Source organism: Engraulis encrasicolus, chromosome 19 (assembly GCF_034702125.1).
Source record: "Engraulis encrasicolus isolate BLACKSEA-1 chromosome 19, IST_EnEncr_1.0, whole genome shotgun sequence".
Taxonomy (NCBI): Eukaryota; Metazoa; Chordata; class Actinopteri; order Clupeiformes; family Engraulidae; genus Engraulis; species Engraulis encrasicolus.
Genome location: NC_085875.1, coordinates 32,398,003 through 32,418,269, shown reverse-complemented (window position 1 = coordinate 32,418,269; position 20,267 = coordinate 32,398,003). Strand labels below are relative to the sequence as shown.

The window sequence follows — 20,267 nt, the reverse complement described above, 5'->3', positions numbered from 1 at the left end:
TCTCACCGCTGCCTATCTACTCTCTCTCTCCTCTTCACTTTGCTTTATTACTTTGCTTTCTTTACTTAGTATTGTCCCCAACTACCTCTAGCTTCTTATTTGCTCTCTTTCACACTCTATTCACTCTGTTTCACCTCTCCTCTCCCCACCACTGAATCCTTCTTCCATCCATCCCTTCTCTTCTACTTTTGCTTCTCACTCTGCTTTCCTCCCTTACCCCCTCACTCTTCATCCCTCCTGTTGCACTCTTTCTCTTCCTCTGTTCTTTTTTCACAGCACCATCACCACTTCCACATCCTCCCCCTCCCTTCTCATCTCTTCTTTCCAGCGTTCTTTTTCTCTCTCTGCTTTCCTCTCTTCACCTTTTTTCCTTCTAAATCTTATTTCCTCTGCTCTCTCTTTTCCTCTAGCCCCCTGCTCTGCCTTCTTCCTCCTTTCCTTTCCTTTCCTTTCCTCAGCTAGAGAGCTATCAGGTTTCCTCTCAGCGCTCTCTCTCTTGCTGACTACAGGGTGACTGCAGCAGCTTAACAATTGCCATACAGCCATACAGGAAACTGGTCATTTATACCCCCAATCCACCATCCCCATTCCACCTCCATCTCATTCTCAGCACCCCTCCTCTTCTTCTTCGTCTTCTTTTCTCACCTCTTTCATTCTTTCGCTATTTCGTTCTTTGTGTGTCCTCCTCCTTTCTTTATTTCTCCATCTCTTTCACAGCTCCCCTCTCTCATTGAGGGCTCTCTTTCATTTCCTGTCCCTGGTCCTCCTCAATAGCTCCTTCTCTCTCTCTCGCTCGCTCTCTCTGCTCTCTCTCTCTCTCTCTCTCTCTCTCTCTCTCTCTCTCTCTCTCTCTCTCTCTCTCTCTCTCTCCTCTCCCCCTCTCTGCTCTCTGCTCTCTATCTGTTCTGCTCTGTTGTCCTCTGGGCAGTGTGCTGTAATTGGCTGCTGATAGTGTAGGCTGGCTTCCTCTGTCAGAGGGATTACCATCAGCAGTGGGGCCATGTGCACAATGCAGCGCGCCGGCCGCCCTTATCTCCTTCACGAGACGCTTCCCTTCTCTCTGCCTCTGCTTCTCTCTCTCTCTGCCTCTGCTTCTCTCTCTCTCTCTCTCTCTCTCTCTCTCTCTCTCTCTCTCTCTCTCTCTCTCTCTCTCTCTCTCTCTCTCTCTCTCTTTTCTCTCTCTCTCTCTCTCTCTCTCTCTCTCTGTCTCTCTCTCTCTCTCTCTCTCTCTCTCTCTCTCTCTCTCTCTCTCTCTCTCGTCTTTAGTCTCTCTCTCTCTCTCTCTCTCTCTCTCTCTCTCTCTCTCTCTCTTTCTGTCTGTGCCCGTCTCTCTCTGCCTCTCTCTCTCTCTCTCTCTCTCTCTCTCTCTCTCTCTCTCTCTCTGCCTCCCTCTGCCTCTCTCTCTCTCTCTCGTTTCATTCTCTCTATCTCTCTGCCTCTCTCTGTCCTGCATGTTCTCTACTTCTTTTTTCTCTCTCTCTTCTTCCACACCCCCTCCCTCTTTCTCTTCTCCCCCTCTCTCTCATGTAGCTGCCTATATATTCTCTCCTCTCTTCTTTGCTTCATCCCTCTTTTCCTCTTTACCTCATTTCCTCTGTGTCTCTCACTCTCTCTGTCTCATCTGTGCGTTTCTCTGTGACTCTTTTGTCTGTGCCTTTCTAATTCTCACATGTCTTTCTTTCTTTCTTTCTTTCTTTCTTTCTTTCTTTCTTTCTTTCTTTCTTTCTTTTTTCTCTTTGTCTGTCTTTCTGTCTTTTTTCTCTTTGTCTGTGTGTCTTTCTGTTTCGTCTCTGTTCTCTCCGTCTCACGCTTCTTACTACTGTGTTACTTTTTCTAGACACCCCTTCCTCCTCCTCTTCCTCCTCCCCTTCTCCTCCCCTGTCACTCCTTTCCTTCTCCTCTCTCTCTCTCTCTCTCTCTCTCTCTCTCTCTCTCTCTCTCTCTCTCTCTCTCTCTCTCTCTCTCTCTCTGCTTTCTCTGTAATTACTGTCTTATCACAGGCAGTGCTTTCTCACCCGCCTATCTGGGTGGGGTGGGCTGGGCTGGGCTGGCTGTGTTTTTTTTTTTTTAAGGCTTCCTCGTGATAGAACTTCTGCATTTCTTTTTTTCTATGAAATTCCCTCGTTCTCACTTCGGTTGGGCGGGAAAAGAATCAGAGAAAAAAAAACCTTTACATTTCTCAGCTTCTGTGCCCGCGGATAACTTGAACAGCCTTAACTACGATGACACGTGGGTCGTCTTTAAGGGGTAGTCCGTGGACTATAGAGATTAGAAATCTGCAGCTTCGCAGAGAAATGAAGAGCCATGAACTCCTCCTAAGGAGGCTTAAAAGTTTCAATGTTTCCTAATAAGCAGATTTCCAAAGTGCTTTTTTCTCAATACGCAGATTCAAAAGTGTGTTTTTGTTAATAAGCAAATTCAAAAATGTTTTTTCTTATCTAAATGGAACGTTTTAGCAGGTGTGTGGACACATGGAAGTTGACCCGGGCCCGATGAGAGAGGGGGCCCAGAATTGGGTTTTCATTATATTGTATGTATTGGATGAGGGACACTTTCAGATGACTTTGTCCTGGGCCCAGCAAAAGCTGTCAGCGGCTCTGTGTGGACCTCCCAGGTGCCTGTGCTTCTGTGTCCAGTGAGAGTGACTGACTGGCATGGATCATCTGGCGTTGTGTCATGTTAATGTTGTCCCTGCTACGCCTTGTGTCTGTCTTTCACCACAATGACTGGAGCAGGTGTCCTGATGTTCTCTCCCGGTCTGTCTGTCTGTCTGTTTCCCACCATTCATCTCTCTCATCTCCATTTCTCTCTCTCTCTCTCTCTCTCTCTCTCTCTCTCTCTCTCTCTCTCTCTCTCTCTCTCTCTCTCTCTCTCTCTCTCTCTCTCTCTCTCTCTCTCTCTCTCTCTCTTTCTAACGCAGTTAAAGACCCAAGCTGCCAAAGCCAAGCAGGTACTGGCCCCCTCTGGACTTTGATCAACCCACCTGTCTGCTTTTCCACTGTAGCCAACTAACACTCTCTCTCTCTCTCTCTTTCTCTCTATTTTCTCTCTATTTCTCTCTCTTCCTCTCTCTCTCTCTCTCTCTCTCTCTCAACTCTAAGTATATATCTCTCTCTGTCTCTGTCTATCTATCTATCTATCTATTTATCTCTCTCTCTCTCTCTCTCTCTCTCTCTCTCTCTCTCTCTCTCTCTCTCTCTCTCTCTCTCTCTCTCTGTCTCTCACACACACAGACAATTTCTCTTTCTCTCTATTTTTCTCTCTCTCTCCTCTTTTTTGCCTGTCTGTTGTTTTCTATCACTCACTCAGCATGCTGCTTGGAAACCATCACTGGCTGTCTCCTAGTGTTAGTGTGCACTGCCAATACACCCTTTTTGTTTTCCCTTTGTCCACGCTAGCAATAGAGTGATGCTCTGCTTCTCTCTCTCACTCACTGGTTTGATCTTTTTATTAGTTGAAAAACCTGTTGTTCTACTGACATGTACTGCACGTTATACAGTATTATATTATTATATTATTATTCATGTGTAAATATGTCACTAAAATATGTTTACAAATGTTTCTAAAATACTGTGTGGCCAGCAATTGTTTGTGTTCTCAGCTCTCTGACAAATTGCCGTCTTGCTGACAAAAGCATTTGGTAACACTTAATTTTAGTGTTACATCTATTAGCACTAATACATACAGTGTTGATCCCTGCATAATTAACTTGTAAGACATGTACTAAGCAAAAGCTAAGGCCTACTAGGTCCTGACTAAGGTTAAATTGGTAATAAATCCCTTACGGTAGGGACACATAGGAGGCGAAGCGAGCGAAGCGAAGAGAGGCGAAATTCAACTGTCATCAGGTCGTCGTGGCGAATCAAATGGAATGTTATGTTACAGTTATGTTGTTGATTTGATTGGGCCGCAGCAGGCGAATTCGCTCCACATTTGCACAACATTAAACTTTCTTTTATAATTTCGCTTTGCTCCTGTTCGCTTGCTTTCGCTTGCCTTCACCTCTCATAGGAATGAATGGCGAAGTTCGCTTCGCTTGGCCAAATTCGCATCTGTGTCCCTACCGTTATTGTCCATGAACAAGACATTTGCGAATACATGCCAAACACAAATGTTTGATTTTGCTTAGTACATGTCTTACACGTTACTTATACAAATACATTGTTTGTATTAGTGCTAACAGATGTAACACTTAAATAAAGTGTTGCCAAGCATTTGTACAGTGGAATGTTTGGGGTTAATAATATTTTACGGAAAATGTATTGATGCCCAAGCACATGCAATTTAGTTCAACCATGAAGAGGCAAAGAAAGAGCTTTTTTCGGTTAACGAATAATGGTTGACTACACTGTATGTCAAATCTTCTCAATCTTATTTAAATGTATGTGTAATGTGTGATGTCCAATATGCTGCTGCTGTAATACACGCAGCACAGTGCCAATGATGGCAAGTCCACTCTGTTTACCCGATGCTAACTCTTCTCTGCTCCAATACCACAGAAGTTGTCAGTGTTTGCAGCATATTCACTGCCACCAAATGAAGTAAACAGGGCTGGACTGGCCATCTGGCATAGCGGGCATTTCCCGGCAGGCCCCGCACCCTCGTGGGCCCCTATGTTCAGAAATGTTAGAAAAAACGAGGGTGCCGGCCTACCTGTGAGTCAGTTCTTCAAGGCTAAGAATGAGGGGTCCCTTTAAGCCAAAAGTGCCCAGGCCCTATTTCTCTCCCAGTTCAGCCCGGGAAGTAAATATGGAGATGCAGCCGGCTGTGGAAATGAGATGCTAGCGTTGATACTGTGGCTGAGTAATGCTCGTCTCTGGCCACTCTCCCGCAGGCTCCCACTGTGCAGTACAGAGCACTGCTCCAGTCTGCTACTGTAAATTCAGTAGACACACACTCACATGGACGCATGTGCGCACGCATGCACATACACGCGCGCGCACACACACACACACACACACACACACACACACACACACACACACACACACACACACACACACACACACACACACACACACGCGCACACACACACACACACACACAAACATGCACACACAAACATGCACACACTTGCACAAATAATATAAGCACACTCACACAAACACGTACACTACACACACACACACACACACACACACACACACACACACACACACACACACACACACACACACACACACACACACACACACAAATAATACAGGCACACTCACACAAACACACAAGCACACACACACACACACACACTGCCACACAGTACACAGGGACACACCTCACACACACCTCCCAAATATGAATCCTCCCAGCTGTCACCGTTTTTATTGGCAAATGAATAGGGTGATTAAATCAGCCGCTCTCTCAGATGAGGAGGCTGTGTGTGTGTGTGTGTGTGTGTGTGTGTGTGTGTGTGTGTGTGTGTGTGTGTGTGTGTGTGTGTGTGTGTGTGTGTGTGTGTGTGTGTGCGCATGTGTGTGTGCGCATGTGTGTGCGCATGTGAGTGTGAGTCATTAAGCTGCTATTGCAGAGACCCTGAACTCCCTCTAAACACACACACACACCAAATGTCCCCTCCCCATCACCACCACAACCCCATCTCCGTCTCATGATGGCGTATCAGTCGGTGGCCATTACATCCCTGAGATCTGGAATACGGGTCGTCACACACACACACACACACACACACACACACACACACACACACACACACACACACACACACACACACACACACACACACACACACACACACATCCCTGTTCCCTTCCCACCAGTACATCTGTCTGGCTGGTGTCTGGCGGTTACTGTACGGATGGATCCTGAGGATGCCAGCTCCCTTTGTCCCTGTGTCTGTGCAAGACACCCAGGGGGATTTTATGGCACCTCATACATAGCCCTGTCAGTCATCAGTATTGATGTGTGGTTTTATATCTTTTTTTTTTCCAAAAATATGCAATGCTTAAATATATTATTAAATAGGCTCTCCATGGATAAGCGTGAGATGGTTCACATTTAGCATTTTCATGTGAAGTCAAAGAACTGGACTTCTTTCGTGAAGCTTGAAGACATTTCACATTTCACCTTAAAGTGATACTGTGCCAATTTTGGAAATAAGCTCATATATAACCTCCCGTTTGGATTGAGTTTTACCTTTCTCCTGTACTTTCAAATGTTCTCAGAGTATGGCAGTGCACATTTTGCCTCCATGCTAGCGATTAACATTGAATCCTATGAGACCAGCTGGCAGCTAGCTGGTCTCATAGGATTCAATGTTAAAGGCTAGCTTGGAGATAAAATGTGCACTGCCATACTCAGAAAACGTCTGGAAGTACAGGAGAATGGTAAAACTCAATCATTAAACTCAAGGGGAGCTGTAATATGAGCTTTCTTTTCAAAAATGTCACAGTATCACTACGTTTTCAGGTCTGTCCTGATGTTAGGGAGGCCATGGATCAAGTTTCATAGCATGGTTCTCTATACATCTATACATTTGTATATGTACTGTATATGGATGTCAGTCTCTCCTTTTGGGAGCCTGGACAGAAGTGCATCGCAGCAGCAGCGTCCTCAGCAGCAGCAGAGTCGCCCCATATAATATTATCATTGCTTTCCAGTGGCCTGCCCCGCTGCTGTATTTGTGTTTAGTTTTTTCCCCTCCCCACCCAAAAGCAAGAGGTCTTAGTTCCTCCTAGCTGCTGATAGGAAGCATCCTGTTCGGGTCCAGAGGGTCACTCAGGCTGCCTGCTTTCCCCTGCCTGCCTCTGCCTCTGCGTGTGCTCTCCCCTTCCTTTGCCTTATCAGACCCCAACGGCCTGTGGGGAACACAGCAAGCTCCTGGTGAGGGGGGGGGAGAGAGAGAGAGAGAGATGAAGAGATGAACCACCAGCCACATAGGAAGAGAGAGAGAGAGAGAGAGAGAGAGAGAGAGAACGAGAGAGAGAGACAGAGAGAGAGAGAGAGAGAGAGAGAGAGAGAGAGAGAGAGAGAGAGAGAGAGAGAGAGATGAACCACCAGCCACATAGTAGTGGGATAGATATAGAGAGTGAAAGAGGAAAAGAAAGAGAGAGAGAGGGCTGGTGGCATTTACCACTTGATTATCAGTAGCAGCCCTGGCCTGCACAGAGGAGAGGAGAGCAGAGAAGGTGGCTTGGAGAGGAGATATAGAGGTGAGAGCAGGGGGAAAAGGTGGTGGTTGGTGGTGGGAAGGGGGGGGGGTGCAGAGGACTATAGACTGGCCCAACCACATGCTCCCTTCCCATCTCTTTCTATAACCTTCATGTGGTCGCACACACACACAGCACAGCTCAGCCAGGCACTGACACACACACACACACACACACACACACACACACACACACACACGTACACACACACACGTACACACACACACGTACACACACACACACACACACACACACACACACACACACACACGTACACACGTACACACGTACACACGTACACAGCAGACCAGGTGCTGTGGTCAGACGAGTGGCTGCCGCAGTGTGAGGCTCCCCAGCTCAGCGGGAGGCCTGCAAGCTGACTGCCAGCAGATATAGCAGCGAGCAAGCAAGCAACACCTGTATGGAGGGGCTATTTTTATAGGCGTGTGTGTGTGTGTGTGTGTGTGTGTGTGTGTGTGTGTGTGTGTGTGTGTGTGTGTGTGTGTGTGTGTGTGTGTGTGTGTGTGTGTGTGTGTGTGTGTGTGTGTGTGTGTGTGTGTTTGTGTGTGTGTGTGGCCTGTTTTGTTTGTTTAAGAACACCGACCAGTATGCCCCCACGTGCAAAACAAATTACACTTAAACAGTGACTTCTCTGCACCTTGTGCACTGCGCCCGGTGTGTGTGTGTGTGTGTGTGTGTGTGTGTGTGTGTGTGTGTGTGTGTGTGTGTGTGTGTGTGTGTGTGTGTGTGTGTGTGTGTGTGTGTGTGTGTGTGTGTGCGATCAGAATCTCTGTATTTTTAGCCACGTTAGCAACAGCAGCAGGCCCAAGTCCTTTTTGGATGCAATGCTGGGCCTCAACCCCCCCACCTCACCTCACCTCACCATTTCCTCCCAGGTGCCTGCACTGATAAACGGCCACCATTTTTGTTAGTGAGTTAGTGTTTTATTTTGGGCAGTTTTGCACCTTTGAGCTGTTATTTGTTTCCCTTTCTTGGCTTGACAAAAACTGCATCCTCTCGGTTTAGCATTTTAACTCGGCCGTCTTCCCTCTCCCTTTTTCTGTTGAGTGAATGTGTGATATTGTTGCGCAGAGGTATCGAGTATTCCTGGGTTCAGAAAGTTAACACCCTGCCACAAATTTGATCCAACCAACTCTAAATCACAACTAGGCCTATGGAGTCGTCTCGGACTGCTAAAGGTATATCCGTGATGCTTTCAGTCCCCCATCATTCCCACCACTCTTGTCACCTTTTTATAAACGTGCTGTATATATTAATATACATAGATCAGTGCTGTGCATAGGCTTAAAACCTAACAACCGTTGTAAAAACAAAGCCAAAAAATTTGGAGCAAACCCATCCACCCGGTCAGAAGTTATGGGCTAAACAAAAAATCAGCCATCTTGAATTCAGCCATCCTGAAAGTGTTGACCTCCAAAATCTAATCAGTTCATGAAACCACCCTAGGGCAAATCCATCCATCCTTTCAAAAGTTATCGCGTTAACACAAAAGGCCTTACGCGTCTGGGACGCGGATACGGCGGCGGCGCATGCAAAATCATGACATCCACAACGCTCCGCGATTCAGGGATACAATGAGTACTCAAGACAGGTTGGCCAGTCGGTCATTAAAGTCGCCAGTGTTGCATGGAAACTGTGGCATGGAAACTGTGGCAGTGGTTTTACTTCTGAACCAGGTTTTTGACATCTCGAATAATAGATTAATGGATGGAGACGGACTCTTTTAATGGCTGCTTTGGTGTTTGGTGACTAGGCCCTTGCAGGTTCTGCTGCTGCTGCCTCCGCTGTGCCCTCTGCCCCCTGGGCGCCCCTCAGCTCCCTGGGCACTGACGCCATGTGCGATCGCCTCAAGCAGGTCGAGGGACTGGACCCCAGCATGCTGGAGCAGTACACCACCACGATCAAGAAGGTCTGGAGATCACACACACACGCATACACATACACACACACACACACACACACACACACACACACACACACACACACACACACACACACACACACACACACACACACACACACACACACACACACACACACACACACTCACACTCACACTCACACTCTCACACACACACACAGGAATCCTCTGTGTGCATTATGTAAAGAACTGTGCTGTGTTTGTTAAAATAACTAGCAGTTCTTCATTCTACATTTGTCATATTCGCCCAAGTCTATGACTATTAACCATTATACAGATATCACATGGGTAAAAAAAACAACACGGCACAAGCAATAGATCGCAAGTGTGAAGAACTTGTTACAGTTTATTAACATGACAAACTTTGCATGAAGAATTGCTGTCAACTAGGTTATAAACACATCACAAATATTGCAGGAAAAATTGCATCAACTATGTAATGTAAACATTAGAGACAAACCCTGTCTGCATGCACTGCAATGTTGTTGCATTATGTATAGAGCCCAAACATTGCATGACAATAGACTCCAATTGCATCACACAAAACATTACAAATATTGCATGAGCAACTGTGTCTGTCACATTATATAAACATAACCAACCTGATTACATTATATACATTTCACAATTGCATGAAGAACAGGGTTTGTGATATATAAGCAACCATTGCAAACCAACTATATTTTCAATCATTTTGTTCATTTATTATTATTTTTATTTTTTTAATTTAACAGCTGTCATGTTATTATTTGTGCTGTCATATCAGTATTACAATCAAATTGCAAGTTAAAAAACGATTTGCTTGAGGTTTTGATGTGAAGCTTGCTTTTGTTGTTGCTTCCTCTCTCTCTCAGGAAATGCGTTAAAATAAACAGTGTGTGTGTACGTGTGACAGTTGAATCTCACACAAAGTTGTAGTGTGTTGGCTCCTTGACAGATAACATCCACAAGTGCTCAGCGGAAAGCACGTTGTTTTGTATGACACACAGCCATGGCCTTCTAGAGCAGTGTTTCCCAACCAGGGGTACGTATACGACAAGGGGTCCGCAAGAACATTGCAGGTGGTACATGGTAAAATGCAATAGGCCAAATAACAATGGCATGTTGTGTATGGCGTGTAGTCACATTGGGATAAAGGAACAGATGTAGAGCGTGAGTGAGGGGGTACTTGTCATACGACTTAATGACTCAGGGGGTACGCAGAACAAAAAAGATTGGGAAACACTGTTTTAGAGCACGAGGGACTTGTAGACATCAGCACTAACATGGCGTCGCTGCTGTGCTCTGTTTGTCTCTTCCCCCGCACCGTAGGCCAACGTGAACGGGAGAGTGTTGTCACAGTGCAACCTGGATGAGCTCAAGAACGAAATGAACATGAACTTTGGTGACTGGCAGCTCTTCAGAGCAATGGTGAAGACGCACACACACACGGGCCAACACAACACAACACAACACAACACAACACAACACAACACAACACAACACAACACAACACAACACAACACAACACAACACAACACAACACAACACAACACAACACAACACAACACAACACAACACAACACAACACAACACAACACACAGTACTACCACGACCACCGTACTCCATGAACTGCATATTTTATGTCTTCTGTGATACGGCTACTTCCCTTCACATATGTATCAATACATCAGCACCTTGTGACTTTGTTTGCCTGTTGGTGGGGAGAATTTAGCCCGGGACACAGAAAACATCTTAATTCGCCCTAAATCTCTTCTGAGTTGTCTCCATAATCCTCCCACAGTAGGCCTTGTGTGTGTGTGTGTGTGTGTGTGTGTGTGTGTGTGTGTGTGTGTGTGTGTGTGTGTGTGTGTGTGCGTGTGTGTGTGTGTGTGTGTGTGTGTGTGTGTGTGTGTGTGTGCGTGTGTGTGTGTGTGTGTGTGTGTGTGTGTGTGTGTGTGTGTGTGTGTGTGTGTGTCTGCACGAGTGTGTGTGTGTGTGTGTCTGCACGAGCGTGCGTGCGTGCGTGCGTGCGTGCCTGCGTGCCTGCCTGCCTGCCTGCCTGCCTGCCTGCGTGGTTGGAATCAGCAACACATGTAGCCGTGTTGATCAGGTTTCCATTGGTGCACACTGCACACAGAGTGCACACACACACACACACACACACACACCACTAAAAAGTGAAAAGCCCCATGTCGTGTTGCCAGCGCAGCGAGTCGGCCATCTGGCCCAAGATGGTGGACGTCTGTCTGGATGAAGGAGGGTTATTGTCAGAGGCTGCAGAGGACGCGCCGCTCCAGCCAAACATCTGAAAAACTGCACTTTGGATTTTTTGTAACTTTTATTTTTTACTTTTTTTAAAAATCAGACGTAACTGTCCTTTTTTCCTGCTGACAAAAACATGTCCATCTGGTTTGAGGGATGAGGCATAATCGAGCAGGACTGCTGTGTGTGTGTCTGTGTCTGTGTGTGTGTCTGTGTGTCTCTGTGTCTCTGTGTGTCTGTGTGTCTTTGTGTGTGTGTCTGTGTCTGTCTGCGTGTGTGTGTGCGCGTCTTTGTGTGTGTGGCCACCGTGACTGTGACTGGCAGCCATCACAAGCCGGAGGAAAAACTACATCTTCACTCACAAATGTCTCTAAAAAGAATTTGACTTGCTGCTTCGATTCGCTCTTACAAAAAACATGACTTGCTTTCTTTCTGCTTCGGTTCACTGTTACTTTTCAGCTTTCTCTATTGATTTCAGATGTATGTCTTTGACACCGTCGGTGCATTCCAATATGCACACTCCAGTCCTTCCTTGCTCACTTGCCTGCTAGTGACCTCATGATGATGTCACTGACGACAGAAAATTATAATTCTTGCAAAATTATAATATCAAAAAAGCAAAAAAGCACAATTCTAATGTCATTTTCTCATTTGTAATTGGGATGGTGAATGAAAAACAGCCCCTCAAAAGTTGTTGTGGCTAGGCTGACAGCTGGGAAACTTAATTTATTTCTCCATGGAGTAGGGGCCAGGAGGCAGGGCGATTCCACAAGCACAAGTGGAGGACGGGAGTGTACATATTGAAATGCCCACAGTGATTATAAGCCCACCATTACACAAAAACATAACCACGTATGCTGTGTTCAAACTCAACACATTACACAACATACAACAATTTTGTGAGTGAAATTGGATAAAGGAGTTTGCAGTTATTACAGGGTGTTGGTTACAGTCCCTGGAGCGATGTGAGGTTAGATGCCAAAGCAAAGCTGTAGCAAAGTCCTACAGCTTTGAATGGAGGTATAGGCGCACATATTCTTTCTGCTGGTAAGGATGGGATTCGAACCTGCAACCCTCTGATCCAAAGACCACCTCTCTAAACATTAGGCACGGCTTCCCTAACACCACGGGCCAGTCTCAATACTATCAGTCAGTGATTCCCACAGAATACTTACTTGTCAAGGTTTGTCAAGAGTCAGAGACACATGGGGTACATTCCAATATGCAGACTTCCGTCCTCCCTTGCTCACTTGCCTGCTTGTGACCTCATGATGATGCCACCGATGACAGAAAATTAATTAAATATCTTGCAAAAGCACAATTCTTTTTTTTCAGTATTTTTTGGGGCTTTTCAGCCTTTATTGGTTTTTGTGAGACAGGACAGTGAAGGAGAGACAGGAAGCGAGCTGGGAGAGAGAGATGGGAAAGGACCGGCAAAGGACCCGGACTGGGAATCGAACCCGGGTCGGCCGAGTGATAAACGTGTGCCCTACCATATCAGCCACGGTAGGGCCAAATGCACAATTCTAATGTAATTTCCTCATTTGTAATTGGGATGATGAATGAAGAAAGGCCCCCAAAAGTTGTTGTGGCTAGGCTGACAGCGGGGATACGTTATTGTTTTCTCCATGGAGGCAGGGCATCAGCAACATGCGAGGCCACAAACAAAAGTGGAGGACGTAAGTCTGCATATTGGAATGTACCCATGATTATCATCACAGAAAAGACTTCAGTTGTGCATTTCCATATGAAATATAATATGAACCCCTGTGAAAGTATCATTCTTTTGTGAAATGACATACACAACACAAAGCACTCATCTTTGCAGGGGACCCAGTTAAGGTGGTAGGCGATGGTTGTCCTTCGCAATAAAAACCCTGTCTCGATACTACCTATCCCCTTGAGCTAGCACTTACGTCTTTACTTGTCTATCAGGTACTACTGTAGAGTCAGCTTAAATATGTCTTGTAATGCTGTGTACTATTTTTTTTCTGGCATCCTTGTTAGGTTATGGAACAGCGCAGTGCCGAGATGCAGCCGATGCACATGCCCATGCATGACGAGTCCCATGCGGGGAGCGAGCTGGGCAGCATAGGGGGCGCTGTAGAGGACGGCAGCTGCAGCAGGCGGGGGGCCCCGGGGGTGGGGGGGCCACCCAGCGCAGCGCTCAGCGCAGACCCGGCCATGCGATACAGCCTCAATCTCAGCTTTGAGGAGCTCAGCGCTGTGGGCCTGGAGGAACCACAGAAGCAAACCAACGCACACTGGACGGTAAGGAGACACACACACACATGCACAACACACACGCACGCACGCATGCATGCATATACTCACACGCGTACATACTGCACACACACACACACACACACACACACACACACACACACACACACACACACACACACACACACACACACACACACACACACACACACACACACATTATACCAATATAGTCTTATGCCAGTTTCCATAGATTAACAAATAAGGAATTTTTGCATGCCACATTCATGGACTCTCTCACAATAACAAATACACTGAGCCTTCGCAACAACAACAACTGCTCAGTCATTCTCTCACTTCTCCTTCAGACAACGGGTGTGCAGTGCACATTTATACATACATGCACAGTCAGACACTTTTGTGTAGTGCGAGAGTGCTTTCATACATGTGACTGACCGCCGGCAGCAGCAAGCTCACTCCTTCCTGTGTGGCGGGCAGTAGCAGTAGCAGTAGCGAGTTCATATACTCAGGGCTGAGAGACCGGGGGAGAAATAGGGCCCGGGCACTATTGGCTTAAAGGGGCCCCACCTTAATTAGCGGTGCAGAACCGACTGAACACACACACACACACACACACACACACACACACACACACACACACACACACACACACACACACACACACACACACACACACACACACACACACTTGATTGTACCAATATAGTCTTATTTACCAGTTTCCATAGATTTACAAATAAAAATAAGGAATTGTGCGGGGCCCACCGGGAAATGCCCGCTATGCCAGATGACCTGCATATACTTCACCCCTCTGGCTCAGCTTCTGTATTTCAGAGGCCTCAGCAGGAGCAGAAAATAGCCTGCGGGTTTTGGGTGAGAAACTAACTGACCTCCTCCCCTCCTCTACTCTGCTCTGCTCTGTGTGGAGGAAGTGAGTAGCCGCGCCTGATGGCCGTGTGGAGGAAAAGAAGGGAGAGGCTGTCGCATGTGTCAGATGAACACTCTACTGGCCAGTTGCAGTTTCAGTACTAACCATTGCATAACTGCCTTGGACAACTCCAAAGCTAAAGACGTTAAAGCTAAAGATACTTAAGACTAGATACCGACATTCTAAAATTACACAAGGAGGCGCTTGCACCCCACTCGTGACGCACATCATCAACTTATCTATAAAAAAAATAAAATCCTAAGGCATGGAAATTGGCCACTGTTGCCCCTGTATTTAAAGTGGGCGATAAAACTGATATGAATAATATCAAACCAATTAGACCAGACCATTTTACCTGTCATCTCAAAAATGATTGAAAACCGGGTTTACAAACAAATCATTATATTCCTCAGTAATAGTCAAACACCCAATGCTGTTTGGGTTTTGTCCTCACCGTTCTACTAAGACTGCACTGGAAAAGAACAAATCCCATCTAGATAAAAATGATTGTGCCGGTGCCGTTTTCTTGGACTTAAATAGAGCATTTGACACTGTTCATAATGTTTTATCAAACATACTCATTTTAAAATTTCTGCTAAATCTATAACTTCTAGGTATCATACGTGAATACTTGTGCTGATTAGAATACTAGACTAAAATATCCACAAGTTGAGGGTTTCGGGTGAGAAACTAATTAACCTCGCTACATGGAGGAAGTGAATGGCCAGCCTGATGACCACGTAGAAAGACCGTGTGTGTGTGTGTGTCTCTCTCTCTCTCTCTCTCTCTCTCTCTCTCTCTCTCTCTCTCTCTCTCTCATATCTCTCTCTCGCTCTTGTTCTCTCTCTCATCTCTCTCTCTCTCTCTCTCTCTCTCTCTCTCTCTCTCTCTCTCTCTCTCTCTCTCCTTCTCTCTCTCTCATCTCTCTCTCTCTCTCTCTCTCTCTCTCTCTCTCTCTCTCTCTCTCTCTCTCTCTCTCTCTCTCAAGGGTGCATGAAAGGGAGATATGTGTCAGATGACACCACCATCCGCATCAATACTCTCCCTCATATCTTCCCCGTTTTCAATACCAGCCGTTACAGCTTTTTCAGTTACCATGAACTGTTATACTAATCAACCAATTTTGCACATGTGTACATCCCTACACAAGTCATGCATGTGCCCAATGTATGCTCCCAACACCACCAGCACTTGTCTACTCCCCTACTCCCCTTTTCAGTTACAGCCTTAATATAAGTGGTTCTCAACCTTTTTTTAATAAACACTCTCTAGACCTCATCAAAAGCCTCCAACGGCCAACCAGCGGCCCCTTGGCCTCATCATAAGCCTGCCAATGCCCCCCTGGTTATAAAAAAATAAAATGGACTAATGCCCCCCAATGGCAACTAAGCACAGCCCCCTCTCAGCTGTATCCTTCTCAACGCCCCCCTAGGGCTCCCCAACTCCCCTTTGGGGGCTGTAGAGCCCCCGTTGAGAAACACTACATTATAGGCTCCTCCATTCACATGCACAGTAGAGTTGTAACTTTGTACGAATGCAGGCAGATGCACACATATACAACTCATTCCTACTGTATATTCACTCTTTGAAGCATACTTTCAATCTTATCCCTGAGAAGAGAGACAATGTCAGACGTTCTATTTTGAGTCGTAAATCAGTGTTTGATATCTACGAATTGTGATCGGCGACTCTTTGAACCGGCAAAACTCTATCTTAGAATGTCAGTCATGACGAGGAAATCTCGCCCGACACTCGCTTGGGATGGCAGGGTAACGTTCCACTGATTGCCGTAAATCACAGAATATACTGTACTTTTAGACATTGTAGATAATTTAATAATCTTCCAGCTAAGTATTATACATTGTTAGTTCTTCATAATATTTACAATGTAGCTTAATTTATTATTATTCCTGATGTAGACGTGGTCTCATCTTTGCTCTCTCTTTTCTGTCACGGCCTTAGGCCCCCCCCAATCACCGCTCCAGCATGACCAGCCTGAACTCCCAGGAGTCCTCCAATGACATCTGCAAGCTGACCGACAAGCAGCAGGCGGAGTACCGCAACGCCTACCAGGAGTACATCGCCCAGATGGCCCAGATAGAGGGCCTGGGCACGGGAGCCGAGCGCCCCCCTGTTCCGGTTCCGCCCTACCCCTTACTCCCGCCCGCCGCCGCCGGGGCCGAGAGCGACACCGCCAAGGAGGGCGAGCAGCAGCAGGCAGCCGAGGGCCGCGGCGGCAGCAAGCCCTTCCCCAAGGGCCGCTCCAAAGTCACGGACACGTGCGACGGGGACGCCCAGCTGGACCCCATCACCGAGGAGGACGAGAAGGCAGACGCCGCAGGTAATTTCCACACCACGAACTACCTCAACTAACAGAGTATGGTTTTGCGCATTTTGTCTACCCCAACTCACAGAATATGTTTTTGCACATTTGCCTTTTTTATTTTTTCTGTAGTCTTTGTGACTATTACCTGCATTACATGTGTCTTGAGATGTCCATGTGGGCATTATATGTAAGCTCGACACCGTCCCCCGGGGATCAATTAAGTCACTCTACTCTACTACTACTACTACTAGGTGCCGCCGCGGCAGCCAACGCCAGGGCGCTGCTGAGCCGCAAGTCCAAGGGGCTGCGCTACCACCAGGTGCCCGGCAGCGACGAGGAGGAGGAGGAGTCGGACAGCAGCACCCCGCTCCTCAGCAGAGAGGAGAGGAGGAGGCAGCAGCAGGAGGCGGAAACACATCGCCCACCAGAGAGCATCCCACTGCTGCTGGCCAGGGCCAAGGCGGAATACCTGTCCGAGGCCGTGCTAGACAAGAAGGAATCATCAGACTCGGGTCATCGCTCCAGCGGGAGCTCCTCCGACCACTCGCTGCAGGACGCCGACTCCGAGCCGGAGAAAGCCGACCCCAAGGGGATGCCTGACGACCCGCTGGCCGCCCTGGAGATGCTACAGCCCGGACCCGAGGCCGAGGAGGAGGAGGAGGAGGTGCCCCTGCTGCTGAGGAAGCACGCGCTGCCCCGGAACCTGAGCGGCCTGCAGCAGGACGTGATGCGCATGTCCATCTGCTCCGAGGCCGCGTCGGAGGCCAGTAGCATCGCCATGGCCAGCAGCCCCGAGGAGAACTGGCCAACGCCAGCCCCGACACCCACCAAGGTCATCTTCAACCGCTCCGCCAGCAGCAGCCCCGAGGAGAACTGGTCAACGCCAACACAAACACCAACGCCAACAGGAACACCAACACCAACCCCCAACGCCAACCTCAATCGCTCCGCCAGCAGCGGCGCAATCAACAACAACAGCAGCAGCACCAACAACTCCCAGGTGAACTGCTGAAACTGAAACTGAAACTGAAACTGGAACTGAACTGAACTGGGGTGAGTTTCTCGACAGTGTCGCGACTTATGTAGGTGGTTGCAATGCAATTTCCACATTGGCAACCCTACTAAGTTGCTAAGTGGTCAGCAACAATGCTCTCGAGAAACTCACCCATGAACTGAACTGAAAATAATGTTCTTTCAATGGATAATGGTTGCATTGGGTTGCTTATAGGGATTTTAGGGGGGACTTTATTTTTGCCTGGTTAACACCAGACCTAATCACAAGTGAGATTAGGTCTGGGGAGTTGCCTATTGTAAATTCTGTATGGGGCCGGAATACTTGGCTATTATGACACACTGCCCTGCTCTCTGATTGGGCAGAGAAACTGTTAAGGTCGGAATGCTTGGCCATTATGACACAGATCCCATGATCTTGTACGTTATGAGTCATCCTCGCCATACTGTCTTTCAGATCGAAACGATTGTGTAGAACTAAAGGCAGTATGGGAGTTCCCAGGCTAACTTTATTTAGGGGCATGGGCTTATTTATGGGATCTCTGGAGGTTAAGTACTCATTGTGCCCCACAGAATGTTTGTTAGTGAAGGTGGATGGGTGGGGGTTGGCTGGTATCAGTGACATACGACCGCCATTGGAAAGGCTATTTTGTGCAGATTAATTCTAAATAAGACATGAAACCCCAAATAATGGATGGCTTCAATAATGGATTGCAAAGCAACTTGAAAAATTACATTTGCAATACAAAATCTTTTCAGTTGACCTATAGTCAAGGTGGCAGGTGCTTGTTGTAAAGATGGCCGCTTAAACTGCAAAGTGCTGGGGGAAATCCTGGTACTGGGCCATTTCATATTTATTCTAATGTTTACACTTCATAGGCTCATGAGCCATGCAGTGTGGTCAGTTTTTCAGATTGTTTGTCAATGATAATAAATTCTTGTAATCTTCTTGCATCCCAGCATGCGCATGCCTTGCATGAGACCATCACCCCCACCTCCACCACCACCAACATGGGGAGCAGCAGCAACCTCGCCATCGACAGCCCCCCCATCATCATCAGCCCCGGCTCCAGCAACCCCACCACCTCCATCACCACCACGGCCCTGCTGCACAACCAGAACCTCAGGGCCGCCCTGCACAGGAAGAGGAGCGCCGCTGCCGCGGACGGACACGCGGACGAGGAGCGGGAGAGCGTCCTGTGAGAACCCGATGTGCCGTCAAAGATGACCTGTCTCGTCCAGATTAGCTGCCAATTGGCTGTTACATCTATCCTGATTATGATCGACTTTCAAATCTGTTCGAGACTTGGTCTGACCAAGAGCATAACAGTTAATGTTTCCCAAACGGCATGGTTGGCCCGCCTCCCTAGGTTTTCTACGGATTAACTGGTTTCCGACAAAGTGGGTGGAGTTCCCGATTTTTAATGAGATCAGAAACGATATTTACATTGCTCTTGGCCTGACTAGAAGCAATGCCGAAGGTGTTGTGTCACTAGGAGGGCGTGGCCTGACTATGTTACATCAGGGTCGTCACACCAAATTCCTGGCCTTATGCACAGGGCTATAAATTAACTTTTTTCATCACTAGACAATTTGTGGCTAGTAGATATTAAATCTTTCCAGCCACACACACTGACTACCTGTCAAAGTGGCTAGTAAGTTGTTCTTTTCTACCAGTCAAACTGAATTTTCAGCAGCATTTGGCCAGTTTGCAGGTGTTAAGCATGAATAGACCACCTTGATATGAAATTGATATGTAAATCAAATCAGACTCTCTCAAATCACACATTCACACACACACACACACACACACGCACGCACGCACGCACGCACGCGTGCGTTATAATGGTTTTGGAGCTCAACTTGTGGGGTGGCTCCTAACGACACAACACTGATCAAACAGAACAGCGTGTTGTGGAGCAACTGAGGAGGACAGTGGCGTTTGAGACATGCAGGAGGATGGGTGGAGTGCTTACTACTACACCCGTCTTGAGCATTGATATCTTGTGCTATCTAATATCTGTGTATTAAGAATAGGGCTGTAAATAATCATTTGAAATGTATCGATCCTACGGCCAACGATTTAATCGAATCGTATCGCATGGTGGGGCACTCTTAAGTATCGAAAACAATCTAATCGCTGGCCCCTGTCCAATGCCCTGGCTCCATAACATAAAAGAAGTAGAAAAGTAATTGGAAAAAAGTCGAATCGAATAGAATCGTATCGTATCGTGGGGCATTCTTAAGTATTGAAAATAATCGAATCCCTGCTTTAAGAAATCGATACTGTTTCGTATCGTCATGGAGGCTGTGATTTACACCCCTAATTTAGAAGGAGGTAGACTTCTCTCTAGCCTTACTGAGGAGAGAGGTGGTGTTTCTAGCCTTACTGAGGAGAGAGGTGGTGT

The 20,267-nt window shown here is 47.1% G+C and overlaps 1 protein-coding gene across 2 annotated transcripts in view; it reads left to right on the top strand.

Annotated features, from left to right (window-relative positions):
- Positions 1 to 19,420, top strand: part of kidins220a (kinase D-interacting substrate 220a) — a 104,905-nt gene extending 85,485 nt beyond the window's left edge. Inside the window, exons 27-33 of one of the 2 annotated variants that reach the window (XM_063184131.1) lie at positions 2,921 to 2,950; positions 8,938 to 9,093; positions 10,417 to 10,515; positions 13,358 to 13,621; positions 16,485 to 16,863; positions 17,100 to 17,848; positions 18,820 to 19,420. In XM_063184131.1, the coding sequence (XP_063040201.1) occupies positions 2,921 to 2,950; positions 8,938 to 9,093; positions 10,417 to 10,515; positions 13,358 to 13,621; positions 16,485 to 16,863; positions 17,100 to 17,848; positions 18,820 to 19,062 (1,920 nt within the window). In that variant the 3' untranslated portion in view covers positions 19,063 to 19,420. The remainder of the gene's footprint in view (positions 1 to 2,920; positions 2,951 to 8,937; positions 9,094 to 10,416; positions 10,516 to 13,357; positions 13,622 to 16,484; positions 16,864 to 17,099; positions 17,849 to 18,819) is intronic. The other variant, XM_063184130.1, reaches the window with a different exon arrangement.
- Positions 19,421 to 20,267: the final 847 nt, after the last annotated feature.